Raw genomic sequence first — 16,762 nt, 5'->3', positions numbered from 1 at the left:
GATTGTGCTCTCAATACAAAGCTGTGGATAACATCCAAAATGGAGTTTCGCTAGAGAGAGGTTTGATTTTGGCTTTGTTAATTCTTCAGACAAAGAGCTGTAAATGTATTATTTCTTCTCCTCTATACAAAACTTTGCATTTGACTGCTCTGTGTGTTGACTCTAGCTATGATATAGAGATATCTGTATAACAATTTTATTTTAGGAGAAATAAATCTGTTAAAGATGTTTTGCTCATAGGTAGGAACGTCATATTATCCAGCCTGTATGACTTCCATGTTAAACAAAATGCAGGCTCCAGGATGTTTTCTCTGAAAGGTCGGTGGAAAGGTGAGGAGCAGAGATGAAATGATATCATCTCATGTTTACATTCATTATACAGTGCAATAGTGCGTTGACCTACAGGAAAATAGATCCTACACTTGAATTCCTTCATAACTTCCTAAGTCAATTGTTAGTTCCTTCTGCTGGAGGGAATTTTAGAAAACCATGTAAAACTGGCAGCAATTTAGCTATTACTGTATTCAGGTTTTGAGGGCTTTTGACTATTTATATCATGCAATACTGCAGCACTATTGTTATAAGCAGAAGATTAAAAAAACCCCAAAAAGTAAAATAAGTTTCTATCATAATCTGTGCTGCATTTTTATCTAATGTGCTTTAGTTTTCTTAGAGGTTTCAACTAATCTGCATGTAATCTCTGTTGAAGGACGCTGGCCCTATGCCATGCAACTACTTTTTTCATTTTCCAACATTAACTGCCCTTTGCTGTTTCTCCACCTCTACATAATTCTGTCCATGAGCTTTTCTGTGCCTAAAATTTTGCTTAAGGCTAGAACTGACACAACTTGTTCTATTCTTATCTGTTTCTATGGCATTTTATCCTTTATTGCTTGGTATTTTCTTACGCAATTTTCTATGGTTGTTATGGCAACATTAAATAACAAATCTATTAATTTTCAAATTATATTGCTTTCAAAATGTTGTATTATATTGCTGAGAAAGAGGTGAAATATTTTCAGCATTATTAAGCAAGTTAATGTGATTAATTAATTTACCTTGTAGTTTTGCAATGTTGCTGCTTCTAGGCAACTTATTATGTACTGTGATTCTACTTATGAAAGTATAAATGGAATACATTTGTTGAAGTAGGAGAAACTGTTAAATTGCTGAAAATACTCCTTTGCTATTATTATTTTAATGGCTAGGATGTGGTAATCGTGACTGGTATTCTAGCAACATCATCACCAACCAGATTAGTAGGTATTTAGTTAATAATTACGAGGATTCCTTATGCAATGCAGACCATCAAATGACATGAATACGAACTCCTGGAATGTAAGATATTTGGAGATATTAATGTCAAAAATCAACAGAATAAGATATTTCTCTTAGACTGTGTTTAAATCAATAAGAGATACTGATGGAAGAAAGAGGAATGTGGTTTGAGATTGAAATGGGCAAGAATCTAAAACCTCTGCAAATGGAGTATCAAGTCAGAATCAGTAATGAAAATGCAAACAAAGTTACTTCTTTTACAAAATTAACTGAGGGACCAGTTTCACAATTTTTTGGTTTTTTGTATGCATCATGGTAATGTTGCTACTTTAAAATACCTCCTCCTGTGTTTTGGCTTGTAAAATACTGTGAAGTCATTATTTGTATTTTGTGTCTTTTAATTGAGCCTTTGGTGAATTTGACATTCACTGTAACAAAATAATTTTTAAAAAATTTCTCTAATGTATTTGATTTTACAGCATTGTGAATTCACGTAGTTTTTACAGTATTTGTATTTTCAACTTTGTGGACATAGGTGTATGTGTGAGATGAAATTAGGACTGTTATAAAGAAAACCTTACCTTTTCAGTGATGTCAAAAAAACCAACAAGACATTCCTTTCTTCATTTCTATAACATTCTTAAATTACTAGCATAATTTCTGTGGTGATAGGATGTTGGGACATCAAGACTTGGATTGCACTCTGATTTCAGACTGTAAGAATGCAAGTCTAAAGACATTAAGCAGAAAAATTATAGTTTTTCTTCCATCAGACCTGAGCTGGCATTTTTTTCTTCAAGGCAAAAAGAATTGGTTAGTGAGTCCACTACTCAATATGTGGTATAGTTCAACAAGGCAGTTTGTATTCAAAACTGTGGCATCTTTCCAGAAGATAGTGGCTTAATTCCAAAAGCGACTTCTCTGTCACCAGTAGAATCTACACAGAAAGCCTTTGAATTCCAAATAAAAACACATCTCTCTCTTTTGGTGACAAGGGGAGATGATACTACTACTGGGATTTCTTTAAATAATTACATTTTTGAGGTTCTTAGGATTTGCTGCTGTATGTTAATGCCAGGTTTTAAACTGAGGTATGTTGTTTTCTGCATGTGATGAGATGCAGAAGTTATAGATACACTCATGATTTCTCCCCTTCCCATTCCTGCATCCTTCTGCCACATAAGGTAAATTTCTTTTGCATCAGTTCCAGAATGTATGCTGTGTATTTACATCTTTCTGAGAGTAGGGGTCCTAGTGCTCATGTCCAGACACACACAATATCAAGAAATAACCCATGTGCATTGTTAAATTAATATTTAAAGTCCAGGACAGATACGCAGTCCGTTGACACTAAACCTATGTTTCCTGCATCTCTTTAAACTCATGCATATCCATCAGATCTGTTGGTGGTAAGGGAGTTGTTCACCCTCTTTTTATTCTTATGAACTGAACAATGATATTGAATTAATGACCAGTCCTATAAATTTGAACTTTGTCTCTCTTCAGTGTTGTATCTCTGAATGCAGGATACTATTCAAACTGAGGAATAGATGTTCTGTAAACAGAAACCCCAGTGATGTACTCTTAATAAATTGTGAGGGCATTTAATAACCTCACTGTTTTTATTTTCATCTTTACTTTGGAAAGGCACTGCTATGAAGATGGTCGAAGCTACTGAACTGCTTTTACAAAGCAATCCAAACTGAAATACATTTTTGGGGGGTTTTAATCATAATTTTATTTAAAACTGAGCCTGTGAACTGTATAACAGCTGTCTGCATTGAGCATGGATTTTGTTTGAGTACTGGCACCTTGCATTGGAGGAATGCATTTGTCTAGCTTGCATTTTTCTTATGCTTTTTATGTGGTCTGGGGATGTGCTGGGTGGGAGTTCACATTTCCTGCCCTGATGCCTTTGGTTCTACTTCAGTTTCCAAACTGTAAACACAGAATCAATTCTAAAACCTGGATCCCAACAGTTTTTCTTGAGAGGGATCTAGACTAGAAGCTACAGACACTAGAAGATTACCAATGTTCTGCACTTGAACATTACCAGTGCTCAAGAGCAGTGTGTGTGACCTTTTCATTGTTGATATACTATGCAATGTGTAAGATTTTATAGTTATTTTCTTTTTCTTTATGGATTTTTAAGCCTAGAAAACTGAGTCCTTAACTGAACCCTAGATAATCGTTCCAGAGATGGACTGGAAAACCAGCAGAGAGGCCAGATTCTACTGAGATCTGGTTCACATCATGAGGGTTTGCAGATTTCATACCATTCCTGAGTTTGTGCTATGTCATTGATGTTATTTACTCCAGAGGTACAGAAGGGGAATAGTGAGCACTCTAAATTTGAATGGGGATTCATGAACAATGTTGGCACAGAAGCTTGTACAGTACCTGTTACCATTGAGTAGTGAGTCAAAACTGTATCTGCAGATTATGATCTGAAAAACTTAATTAAATAAGCTATTGTTGCTCTGTTCTCTGTGAGAAAGCAAATAGATAAATACTAGGGGTGTTCCTAGGTGATAATTCTATGAAGGTAAGAAAGAACTGTGCTAATAGTTGGCTTGATTGTACTAATGTTTGAGTCACAGACAAAATTTTTGATACTAAAATATTTATTTGGCACATGATTTTGGCAGTTCTGGACTCAGTAAATGAATATGCCACTGAATCATTGTATCTTAATGAGTAAGTGTAGTTTATAAACTCATATAGAGTGAGCATCATGCTTCTCACAAGGTGGATTGTAGTTTAGAGTCTAGATTTAGATTGTGGTTGAGTGTACTGTTCAGTGTCTAGTATATTAAGTTCTTGTTTATTAAGATGAGTGGTTATTCTTTTTAATTTAGTGTTGCTCTTAGTTGTATGTTGGTTTGTGGAACTCATGATTAATGTATTTTGACATGACAGATTTATTATCTTGTTCTGTATTTTCAGGCTATTTTTTTAACATATTTGCAGTGGAGTGGTCTACTGCATGTTTATAAAAGAAGAGATAACTATATTGTTTAAAAGCTGCTAGCTGAGTGGTGTTATTTGTAGATTATCACTTTCTGTATTTGTTCAGTTATTTTGGATTTAATTTAGTCTGGATTAAAAGCAAACCATGAGATGTCCACTAAATTTAGCCCATCATACAGTAGATTTCATCAGGTTCATTGAATATTATTTGATAGTGTTTATTTATGATGTGTTTTCCAAATGCAGGGCTGGTGCATTTTGACAAAAGAAAAGCTAAATTCATAGCTGAAACTCTGTAGTGCCTGATGGGTATGGTTTATAGATAGGACTTCAAGAGAAGGCAGCATTAGGAACAGTTAATAAACTATTGTTTTGGTGTAGAGATTTTTTAAAAATATGCTCAATTCTTGAGCACAATACAAGAGTTTCCTAAACAATTTTTGTCAGTTTTCATAGCGTTAAAACTTTCATCAGCAAATGAAATCTCTAGCCCCTGTGGCTAGTGAGTTGCTGAATGCCATGCAGGAGTATTACAGTACCCTTCCACTTCTAGGGATGCCATGGTCCAGGATGCTGCTATTGGACACCCAGATATTCTAGGAAAACTGTGAACCACATCAAACTAGTAGTCAAGCAGTTCTGGCAGGGGAAAAAGGATTCCTGGAAAATGTTTGAGGAAGGAATAAAGAAATTTTGAGGAACTGTGGACCGAGACGCATTCTTTAAAAGCCAACAGTGCTTCTCTTTGATCTTTAAAGTTGTACAAAAAGGAAAACTTGGTGCTGTCTGTCAAAGATGGCTACAGGCTGGGGGATTGATTCTCCTCACGTAGTTCGCTGCAGTCAGTCCTTGTGTGTAGCATTCATGGGCTGTGTGTTGGTGCTTGAGCAAGCTCAGGTTTGCTTGGCTGTCATCCTCCCAAAATCCCTCTCCCAAGGGGGTAACCTGCAGGGCTTCCTGAGGCAGGGTTGTCCTCCCTGCTATAATTAACAGCTCAATTAAATCTTTCTGCTTAGCCCAGTCTTTATTTGAATTGCTGCTGCAAGTTCAGATTCCACAATTTCTGATGTTTTGCAGGCCCCTTTCAACTGATGTCTCAGTTTTCTTGGGAGTTGTTTTGCTGCCTTAGCTGTATTTTCTTCGTTCTCCCAGTGATTAATAAACCTTGCATTTGTTGCTCATAAATTGCTCTGAGTTTTTGGACTATAGGGTTTTTTCTGTCCGTCTTACATCAGTAGTGATTGAAACCCTTCGTCTCCTGTACGTGACTTTCAGAAAGCTTTCTGCATAAAATAAACGCCAGCAAACAGTATGTATATCATTTTTCCATTTATTAAAGATAATATGCTATTTTCCTAGGTCCTTTCTGAATTGGCTGTTTTAAGCTAAACTGAATTTTCTTCCTTATAAAGAATATAACTAGACTCAAGGTTTCCCAACACATAGGATACAAATTTGCATGTGTGTTTTGGGTTTGGGGGTTGAATGTCTCTTTTAACAGACTTTTCTTGTTAGGAATATTTAGTTTTGTTGGTTTAGTTTTGAGTATCAACCTTTTATGCTTCTCAGAAGATTGGCATTTACTTGTATTATCCCTCAGTAGGACACTAAGATTTGATGTTTAAAATTCTTTTAGCCTCTTGCATTGCTCTTTAGGTTAAATGCTTTTCTCAGTCTGAGGGTTATTGCTATGCATGGTTTGTGTGTCCAATTTAAATGAGCTTCCATTTTTCTTTCTATTTTAAAAATAATCTTAAATGGACTATTACAGAAAAACAGTTTTAAAATATATAATTATGTATTCAGTGAATATTTAGATTTTAATACAGCTTTTTTAACCTCAGGGCTTCCACTTCAAGTTCTTATGTCTTTACTTTTCACTGTATTTTGGCATTTACAAAATACTTTAGCAAAACTAGGAGCATCTTTCATTTTTAAATTTATCTTTACAATGTTTTGGTGTCTTAACCAAATGGGGTTTTTTAAATGTTTCTCATCCCTAATAGCCTATATCTTTGTTCTTCATACAGCTGGCATTTATTTATATATAGATTAGTAGAATTTTGCAAAAATAAAATACTATTATTTCTTAATATTTTTAAAATGCTCTTTTCATGGAAGAATCAGATGTCAGAGAGGCAGCGACTTAACTTTCAAAAACTTTTGGATATGGGGGTAACATTTGGGTTTATGTACTGAATGACAGCTGCAGTAGCTGAAATGTGATGCTGTGAATTCAAGGACACTGTAAGATACCTGCTGGCAGCTGAGCTCAGTATGAAGGATAATTCAGAAGCACTTGCTGTGGAGATCTGTAGATTAATAAAGATAAAATACTGACCATTTTGATGCTACTTACTTGCTAAACTAACTGCTTTAGCTAAATAATTCCTTTTCCTTTTGAACTTTTATATCTTTGCTTGGTAGGGTGTTTTGGGAGTTATTTTGTTTGTTTTTTCTTCCTATGCTTTTTTTTTTCCCCAAAAGCAGGAGGAGCTGGGGGAAAATCCTGCATATTTTTAGATCAGGTTTAGTAGTTACTTTGTCATCAACACTGTGTGGATATATTTGCAATGAAGTTTAAACAGCACAGTGAGTATCCAGATGGAGTGTTTTTCCTAATCTTTAGTTTATTTACTCTGTTGGGAGCTTCTGTAAACATTTATAGTATTCTTCAAGACAAACTGTACAATTAAGCTTGAGATTCCTTGTACAGAAAAATCCCAGGATATAAAAAGCCACCAAGATTTTCTGTAAGGAATTTCAAGCTGAATTTTTGCCTGTGATACTCTAAAAGTAATTTTTTAAATGTCTATGATGGATGATGAAATTCTAAGGAGAGGGTGATAACAAATTAAAGTGTCATGCTCCAGTAGACCCTGGCATGTGGTATAACAATGTACACTGTGTAAATGATATAAGAAAGAGAAAATGATAGGTTTTTTTTTCCTTTTTTATATTTAAATTTGTTTTCTACACTTTTCTATGACATACTAAGGATTTGATCTCAAAGGTAGTTACTAATGGAAGTTTACAAGCTGCAGAGTTTTTGAGATACGTTGCTTCAGTTTATTTCCCCATGTTCAGGCTCTTTCATGGAGCTTTATTTGTTTTAGTGAAAACTATATGCCTAATAGCTACAAGAACACTAGATGCTATAGTAGGCAAAACCAATGCAAACTAGATTTGAAATGCTTAGGATATGATAAAGCATCAATACATACTGCCTTACTGTTGTCAGGAACTGGCTAAAATTGCAACAGGCAAAAGTTGACTTTATTGCTGATTTTACATTGCTGTTCATGATAAGCTGTACTTTTCCTTAGATTTCAGTTCCAGTAATCAGGATTGTTCATTAAAGTTTTTGACTACTAGATTTTTTTCCCCTGAAGTTTTTAGCCTTTTTAATTGCAGGAATATTTAGATTTTAGCTGCCTCCTGATGACTTAGAAATTAAAAGGAAAATAAAAAGACACTTCCCTTCTCCTGAAAACATCTTATTTTAGGAACCTAATTTTAAGGGTAATTTAATGAAGGTTAATGACTCAGCTCATTAGTTTTGAATTTTAGTGCTGGCAGTGTTTAATGTGCTTAAAGGAGAGCCCTGGGCACTATTTAAAAAAACATGCGAATGATAGTATGAATTAATGCTACAGAAAAGTATTTTTGTTCCTAGTGGTGATTTCTATTGAAATGTCACTTTGTATGAGGCTGAGAAAAGTCTCCTAGAGCTGAAAAGTATTGGTGGTACTGAGTAAGATTTAGCTTTGGGTTGCTAAAATTACATTCAGCTTTAGTATTAGAGCAGAGAGAATTCTACTATTGAAAATAAGGATTAGTCATGGAGAAGTTATGTACAATTATTATCCCTAGAAAAATGTTTTAAAAATACATTAATTTGTCCGTCTTTAATTTTTTCTTATATGCTTATTTTGCCCCCCAAGGTGTTTTAGGTCATTGCAGTCCTGTGGAATGAACTTGGGCTTCCAGACTTGTCAGTCCTTCTCTCCTATAAATTGTTACAGTAAACAAGGTCCTTTTTGTATTTGTATAACTTTGTGCATTGCAACAAACATTCTTGCTCTTAGGACACCCTGAAATAAATACCCTCACTCCATTCCCCATCCAAGTTTTTCTTGTGACTGATTTGCTCACTGTAGTGACAGCAGGGGTGGGGATGGCAGCAAGTCAGAGCTCTGCTGTGGCCAGTGGGTGCCTGAGACAGCCCATCCTCACCTGGCACTGCTTAGGCAGGGTCAGCAGGATTTGCTGTGTAAGCAAACATAAAGCAGTTCTCCTCCTGTTGCTGCATGGGAGCAGCTTAACAGACAGCAGGAGCTGGGGAGTATTTCCTTGCACACAAGTGTGTGACAACTTTTTCATTAATGAGATTCACAGATTTTGGATGTGAATTCATTGTAAATTGGGCAGAAAGGCCCGCCTTGTACCTTTTGGATTCTGACTCAAGTCTAAGTTTTTATACCATTTAAAAAAAGGTGTTTGAAGCCATCAGTGGAGCTCATTCCACTACAGAAAGCTCTACTCAATAGAGGGAAGTAAGCAGCTGGAGAGAAAAGTTTCTGTTATCTGAGACCACTAACACACAAGACAATCCAAGATACACACTGGTTAAGTCTTAGAAGGTGCTATGGGCAACCCCCTGTTTCATTTGCCATTGATGCAATAATTGTTGTTAGCCATTCTCTTGGTAATTCATACTGTAAGAATTGCTAGCAGATGGGAAAATAGATGACTCAGAATATAGTATTAACACTCCATATTTTTTTAATCAAAGGCCCCTAATAGACACGTTGCATGTAAGATTCATTTTAGCAGTTCCTAGGAAGAATTTGTTTTTTCAAGTAAACATGACAAACTTATTACATATTACTTTTTGATTGAATATCTATTTTCTTAACAATTTAAACCCTGAAAATACATTTGCTTGTTTTCGTTGCACCAGCTTAATAGCAGTATTTCACATTTTACTTTGATAGACTGGAGGTTTGCAATGGCAACTCATGCATTATGGAATTAATAATGGCATCTACTTTTATCATATTGAAAACATAATTGGCATAGAGGTTTTATTTTCCTCTCTTGCTGTCCAGAATGGATTAGGATTATAGTGTTCTACATCCACCACAGCTTTGGCTTTTGCCCCTTAAAAAGTTTGGATGGCTAGAAATATGAGCTGGGCAAGTGTGGCTATTGAGTTCCAGACTCCCTCACCTAAATCCATGGACTGCAAGCACCACCAAATATATGTCCCTCCTTCTGGCTCCTGTGCTGGACACATGTGGAATCCAGTAGTCAGGATTTGCATTGTACTCCTTGACTTCATGACTTCTTAGTGTCCATTTTTGATTGTACTGTAACTGCTTCCTTCTGAGCTTATTGCTCAGAACTCAGGTCTGTAGACAGGAATGCACACCTATTTTCCAAGTGCCCCTTTTGGCTGGAATTTTCATCAGTATGGTTTGATGAGGATTGTAAGCAAAATATGTAAGATACAGTGTGGGTCCTCCTGCAGGCAGTATTAACTGCAAGTAATTATTCTTTGGTTTGCTGAAAATAGTGATCCAAGTGAACCTGGTCCATAAGGGTTACAAGAAGTTAAACCAAAAGACAGAAAAAGTAAAGCTTGTTGCACTTCCCTTGTAGAAACTTGGTTCTGAGAGGTGAGTGCATCAGTATGTGAGGGAAGAGTGTGTCACTGTTTGAAGACACATAAAAAAACTCCATCATCTGAAACCAGTAATGACCAGAGTAAGAATGTTTTTTGCATAGGTGTATTGGGTTTGTGTGGCCAGGTTTTGATAGTGGGGTGGTTTCTTGAGAAGCTGCCAGAAGCATCCTCCAGAAGAGGAAGTGCCAGCAGAGCCAGTGCCAGCCAGCTCTGGACTTGCCACTGGCCAAGGCCAAGCCAGTCAGGAATGGTGGTAACACCATTTAAGAAGGAAAAAGAAGGTATTGCCTGTGGTAATTGGGCTAGAGAAGAGCAGAGTGAGACTGTGTGGGAGCAACAACTCTGCAGACACCAAAGTCAGGGGAGAAGTGAGGGAGGAGGTTCCAGCTCCAGGCTGGTTCCTCCTCTGGTGAGGCGGCTGTGCCCCTACAGTTCATGGAGGTAAAGGGGAATGCAGAAATCCACCTGCGGCTCATGGAGAAGACCCACACTGGAGCAGGTGAATGCTGGAAAGAGGTCTGTGAATCTGTGGGAGGCTCTTGCTGGATCCTCCTGGTGGCAACTTGCAGACCTGTGGAGAGAGGAGCCCATGCTGGAGCAGGTTTCCAGGTAGGACTTGTGATCCTGTGTGTGACCCATGCTGGAGCAGCCTACACCTCGTGGAAGAGTGACCCACATTGCAGCAGTTTGTGCAGACTGATGCCCATGGGATGGACTCACACTGGGGAAGTTGATGAAGGACTGTTTCCCATGGGAGGGACCTCACACTGGAGCAGTGAAAGGACAACTCTCTCCCTGAGCAGCAGCAGAAACAACATATGATAAACTGATCAAAGCCTCCATTCCCTGTCTCCCTCTGCCGGTGGGGGAAGGACGTGTAGCTAGGAAGGAGGGAGGGGTGCAGGGAAGGTGTTCTTAAAATTCATTCTCATTATCTGCTCTGATTTTGTTATAAGTAAATTTAATTAGTATCCCCAGTTCAGTTCTGTTTGGCCCATGATAGAATTTGGTGAGTGATCTCTCCCAGACCTTATCTCAGCTTGTGAATCTTTGTTATATTTTCTCTCTCCTGTCCAGTTGCAGGAGTGATAGAGCAGCATTGGTGGGTGCCTGGCACCCAGACAGGGTCAACCTACTACAATAGGAAAAACTCCTCTGATGGCATACTATTTTGCACTATATTCAACAAACCTTGCACGATCACGCTGGATTATTTCAAACCCCTGGACTGATTAGCAGTGGCTCCCACCACCTTCACACAAGGGCAGCGCGCCTGTCTGTGGAGTGCTTGTAGCTCTGACCTGTGCTCTGATGGCAGCTGGAACACTTCATGCCTGGAGCTGCCTCAACTTTTGGATTTTTACTGTATCCCAATGTAATGAGGACAGTCACATTAAAAAAAGATTGCTAGCAATTCCTTATCTGTTCTGCTCCTTTTTAGCATCTACATGTGGCCTTTCCTGGAAGAGCCTCTAACCTATTACAAATAAGTTGAAAAATAAGCGAGGAGTTAAATGATTGGTGTCACATTTCCTAAAAGTTTGAGATAAAGCTTACCAAGTTTCCAGACTTAACTGGTCTCCCAAGTGTGTGGCTGAGTTGCCTTTTCCAGTGATTATAACTGAAAATTGTAGTTCAGCTACAAGGTTAGTTATGGTTTTATTCTATTTGTACCATCTTAGGTTGGTGCTGCTGAAAGATACTTCTGCCACTGGAAACTTGGATTGATGGAATTATTTTCTGAAAGGTTGCCTTCCACCAGCATTTCCCCCTGGATCAGGGAGAGAAGGTAGAAGCAGGAGCTGCTTGCAGCAGCTCAGCACTCAGCTTGCAGCACTGGGAGCTTGTTCCATGAGGATGTCTGTTGTCTGGTCTCCTCATAGGCTTGATTTCCCTTGCTTTAGCAAAGCAGAGAATTTTAAATGAGCCTTCTTTGCGTGGGACTGTGTCTTGAGAATACATCAGCTTTGAATAGAAATTATTTAATGTCATCTGGCTCTGGCAGTGGTTTGACTTTTTGTTTTATTTGCTTCCCTTATACATTATAGCTCTCTTTAATGATTGGGTTAACAAATGCATCTTTAAGGAGGAAAGTTTTATCTTTGTACACTTAATCTTTCTTCTGGAAAACTGGGCATGCATGCTCACTCTGTGTGTGTCATTATAAGTTGGAGTTTGGACTATTGCTTTCCCAAATCCATATGATTACCTGGTGAAATAAAGGGTCCCAGTGAAGGCAAACAGTGCAACCAGAAACTCCATTAAGACCTCTGTCTTGGAAGTGGCCCATCCTGGCACTAATTACTGTTGTGTGGTTGTGTGTGTTTGATCTCTGAAAGGACGTGATTCAGTCATTATATGGAGAGGCAGAAATTGAATTATCTATTACTGTCACACAAATGCTATCCTGATTACAATTGTAATAATTTAATTGTTACCGTTAACAGCTTTTTAAAAGCTACTGAAATATAATTTAAAGCCTTTCTGAATTCCTATAGCTTATGCTACTGAATGTTCCCCTCTCCCTTTCCATTAATTCCAGTAGCCCCAGTAGTTACTGCTACAAGCTACTTGGTGAATTATTTATGGCAGTTTATATTGCAAACCATTTGCAAGTGGAAGTAAATGAATGCTGACCTCTATTGCTTTAAGAATTTGAACCAAAATATTTATTCATGCAGGGCAATAAATTACATAGGAGTAATGAAATATCTTGAGTTATTTCTACACCTCTTATTTAATATATTTGCTGTTGCATTCAATGTTTGGATTATTGGAGGCTTTTAGGGTTTGTGAGGTAATACCTATAGCACAGCCAAAAGTCAAAGAAATACATTTTTAAATTTGCCAAGAAGACATATACGTGCGCACACACACACATACACACACACACACACATTTCCCAGATTCAGCTGTGGCTGATTAAGTGGTTTTCTCATCTGATGTCAGATAGGTGAGATCTCCCTAACTCTTCTGTTTTCTGCCACTTCCTTCCTTTGAATGTCCTGAGTATCAGCTGTCAATATAGGTGACTGCTGTGGCTCTCTGGATCTCCTGGGTGACATGTCTGAGATAATGCTCAGATTCTTGGAAGATTCTTGGTCTCTGGCTTAAAAAATTCATTTTCTTTATAGTTTAATATTCATCCCAGCTGTCTGTGATCTTTAGTTATTTCTCTTTGCTGGCTCTGTTTCTTGATTGAAATTTAAATAAAAACTCACCCACCACATTCTTCTCTGCTAATTTATGAAAAAAATGTTTTTCAGAGCAGAATAATTATGTGATTACGTCAGCTGGAGTCTATTCTGTTCAGTTTAAGCCTGATGTCTGTAGTGGTGACTGAGTGAGAATAAGTGGTTGTCCAGTCTGGCCAAGAGTGGGTAGGGACTTCATGATGGGCAGGTGTCACAAAACACAGACACACAAATTATTCAGTGTCTACCTTAGGCATTTACTGGTGTGTGGAGCCCCAAATGCATTATTCCTGTCACACGTGCTAAATACATTATTCCTGTCACACGTGGGTTTATTGCTCCTCTCGTCTGTACTCTGCTGGGATCAGTTGAACAGCGGAGTTGGCACTGTCATTTCTTCCCATTATACTTAGAAGTTCTGACACTTAACTCCTCTAAGAGAATATCTTCACTGAAAAGTGTGTCATGTGCCAGTTACATATACCAATGGGCTAAAAATTAAATAGAATAGTGCAGGCTTTTAATATTTTCTTTTTCTGAAAATAAAAAGGTCGTTTTCTGCAAAAGTCTTGGTGACTGAGGAATTTCTTTCTCCCATCCTTTTTTCTGTATGTCAAATAAAAGGAGTGCAGTAAAATGGATGATATTTGATGCCTTGGGAAGCAGCTCTTTCCTTCATAAGGAGAACAGTCTTTAGGAGAGAGCAAGGAAGGGCAAACAAAGTGTCACAAGGAGGGCAGCAAGGATGGTGAAGGGTCTGGAGGGGAAGCCATGTGAAGAACACCTGAGGTCACTTGGTCTGTTCAGCCTGGAGGACACTGAGGGGAGACCACATTGCCATCTACAATTTCCTCGTGAGGAGAAGAGGAGGAGCAAGCACTGATCTCTGTTGTGCCCAGTGCCAGGACCTGAGGGAGTGGCCTGAAGTTGTATCAGGGGAAGTTTAGGTTGGATATTTCAAAAGGGTTCTTCACCCAGAGAGTGGCTGGGAACTGGAACAGGCTCCCAGGGAAGTGATCACAGCACCAAGCCTGAAAGAGTTCAAGAACCATTTGAACAATGTTCCCAGGCACATGATGTGACTCTTGGGGCTGTACTGTGCAGGGCCAGGAGCTGGACGTTGATGATCATTGTGGGTCCCTTCCAACTTGGCATATTCTGTCATTCTGTAAGACCAACATGGCTGAGCACATCTGAAGTCTCATAGAGGTTTTGAGACAGTTGGTCCTCAAAGATATATTGACATCTGGGGTGTAATTATCTTCTTCATTAGGAATCTTATGGTTAAAATGTTTATGCATGAAAATGTGCATCTTTTCCATATGCTCTGTTATGCATTGCTGATAGGCCCTCTCTCTTTATTATGACTTTAAATTATTTGTTTACTGTGTGCAGTGTGATCTTTAGTAGAAGTCATAATGCTGGGGTTTGGACTGTATGTAGCAGTGTGTGTTGCTAATTTATATGCCTCAATTTCAGACAAAAATAAAGATCAAAAGTAGCAGTTAATTCCTCAGGGAAAACAGGTCGGATTGTGTTGATGGAAGCCTGCCCTAGATTCATGAATGAAGTATTGACTCATTAGTAGTTGATTCAGAAAAGTATATTTTTTTACCCATGTAGGAAGTGTGCTTGTTTGCAATGTCAGAGTATTTGCAAACAAAATAAAGATTATCCGTTTCCTAAGAGGAAATTATATATGCTATTTGAAATTTGTTGACTGTTTTTCACATTGGTGAAGAATAATGGTACATTGGCAATTCTGACAAGAGAGAAATGCAGAAAGGCGTAAACTACATCGGGAGAAAACCACATAGGCCAGATGCAGAACACATTTCAAATGCAGATCATTCCCTGCAATAGCAGGTGGAGCAGTAATGCTCAACATACCCCAGGATCTGACAAGATTCCAACCTTTGTTGGCAGCAGCCAGCAAGGCAGTGAAATCATTTGTGTGTTGTATTATCAGTAATACACTTTTAATGAGTGAAATGGAATGAACTGTTAAATATTCTGAGAAAATATTTTTGGAGAGAAAAGAACTTGGTCAGAGGTAATCCCCATGAATTCAGGAAATTATGTCATGTATTACTTAAAACACTGTTAGCAATTTTGTTTTGAGTAGTTCTGAGAGCAGACTGTTGAGGAAGACAGGTGCCTTGTCATTCTTATCAGAAAGTACCCCTAAATATCTGTCAAGGGTATTACTAAAACCCAAAGCATCTCTTACAGCAGCTGTCTATTTCTCAGGCTTCTATAGGAAGTTCAATAAGAAGTATTTGATTATGCAATATAATTTATGTACATGAGTATATGTATTTGTATTATGTGGCATGTTTTTATCAGCCTAATGATTTAAACTCCAGCCCTGTATTTATTTGCAAGGTTTGCAAAGGTTTGTTGGTTTGGTTGGGTTTTTTTTAATTAAATGTACTACATGTGTTTGCTTTCATATGCTGTTATATGTTGTGGAGTGCACTAAGGCTTTTGGCTATATCAACAGTTTTATATATATCTGTGTGTGTGTGTGTACATACACTATAAGTGTGTAAAAACCCTACAGCCTCATTAAAGGCTTTAGAAAGGCAGTGAATTTCATTTTTGTTGAAAACAGTTTCTAATATTTTTTGTGGGATTGTTTTTTGTTTGGTTATTTTGCAGTTGAAGAATCTGAGTTTAGAAGAATTACAGATGAGATTAAAGGCTTTGGACCCTATGATGGAACGAGAAATTGAGGAGCTTCGTCAGAGGTACACTGCAAAGAGGCAACCCATCCTAGATGCAATGGACGCAAAGAAACGGCGACAGCAAAATTTCTGAGTTTGTTTTACTTTCAGACATAATACGAGGAGTCAGTGTGGATACTGCTAACTTTTTAAGTCAGAAGGAATTAGATTATGAGAGTTTTCAGAAGTCAGTTTGTTAAATTTTCCTTCACAAGCAGTGACAATTGCAGCAGTCAAGAACATTCATATGGTGTTCTGCAAAGGCAGCAAAACACTTTATCACTTGTTTGCATTTTCAAATGTTTAATGTAATAGAAGTTTAATCTTTTACTTCCCGATCTTTTTCAGGTGTGTAGTGGTAACTTGGTGTTGTACATTGGAAATTGTATTTTGGAGCACCTGGAATGATTTCTTGATTGTGCAACACTACCGAGCCTTATATTTTTCAATGTATTTTTCTCCCACTTAGTAGCATATTTATTATGTAATCTTTGGTTATCCTATTTATTTTATGCCTGTTATCTGTTGGGAAGTATTAGGGTAATACTGTGGAGAGCAAAGTCAAATTAGATTAAATTGCTATTTTAATATAATGAAAAGCTGCTCCCCACTGTATTATCTTTTAAAACTACAATTTCAACAAATATCCCAATTCAGGACAGCACTTGAACATGTATCCAGCCCATTCATAGCAGTAAAATTTAGGAATAAAGTAAGTAATAGGCACATGTTTTTCTGCTCTCCTGAATCAGGGGCTGTTGTAGTTGAGTAGTACAGTTGTTACACTACAGAGCATTCTTTGAGAGAGTATTTCTGTCATTTGTACGCACACTGAGTCAGCTGTCATTAAACAAGAAAGCAAGTGCCTAATCAGTTTTATTTTTTGTTATTCAGGAGAAGCAATA

At 37.7% G+C, this 16,762-nt stretch overlaps 1 protein-coding gene across 2 annotated transcripts in view; it reads left to right on the top strand.

Moving 5' to 3' along the window:
• The window catches only part of STK3 (serine/threonine kinase 3), a 126,570-nt gene extending 110,384 nt beyond the window's left edge, over nucleotides 1–16,186 (top strand). For both annotated transcript variants that reach the window (XM_062490492.1, XM_062490483.1), the window contains one exon: nucleotides 15,793–16,186. In XM_062490492.1, coding sequence (XP_062346476.1) covers nucleotides 15,793–15,951 — 159 coding nt within the window. In that variant the 3' untranslated portion in view covers nucleotides 15,952–16,186. The remainder of the gene's footprint in view (nucleotides 1–15,792) is intronic.
• Nucleotides 16,187–16,762: the final 576 nt, after the last annotated feature.

This window comes from Cinclus cinclus, chromosome 1 (assembly GCF_963662255.1).
Source record: "Cinclus cinclus chromosome 1, bCinCin1.1, whole genome shotgun sequence".
In the NCBI taxonomy this organism is placed as follows: domain Eukaryota; kingdom Metazoa; phylum Chordata; class Aves; order Passeriformes; family Cinclidae; genus Cinclus; species Cinclus cinclus.
The sequence above is the reverse complement of the archived record's forward strand: the minus strand, read 5'-3'. Positions and strand labels throughout refer to the sequence as shown.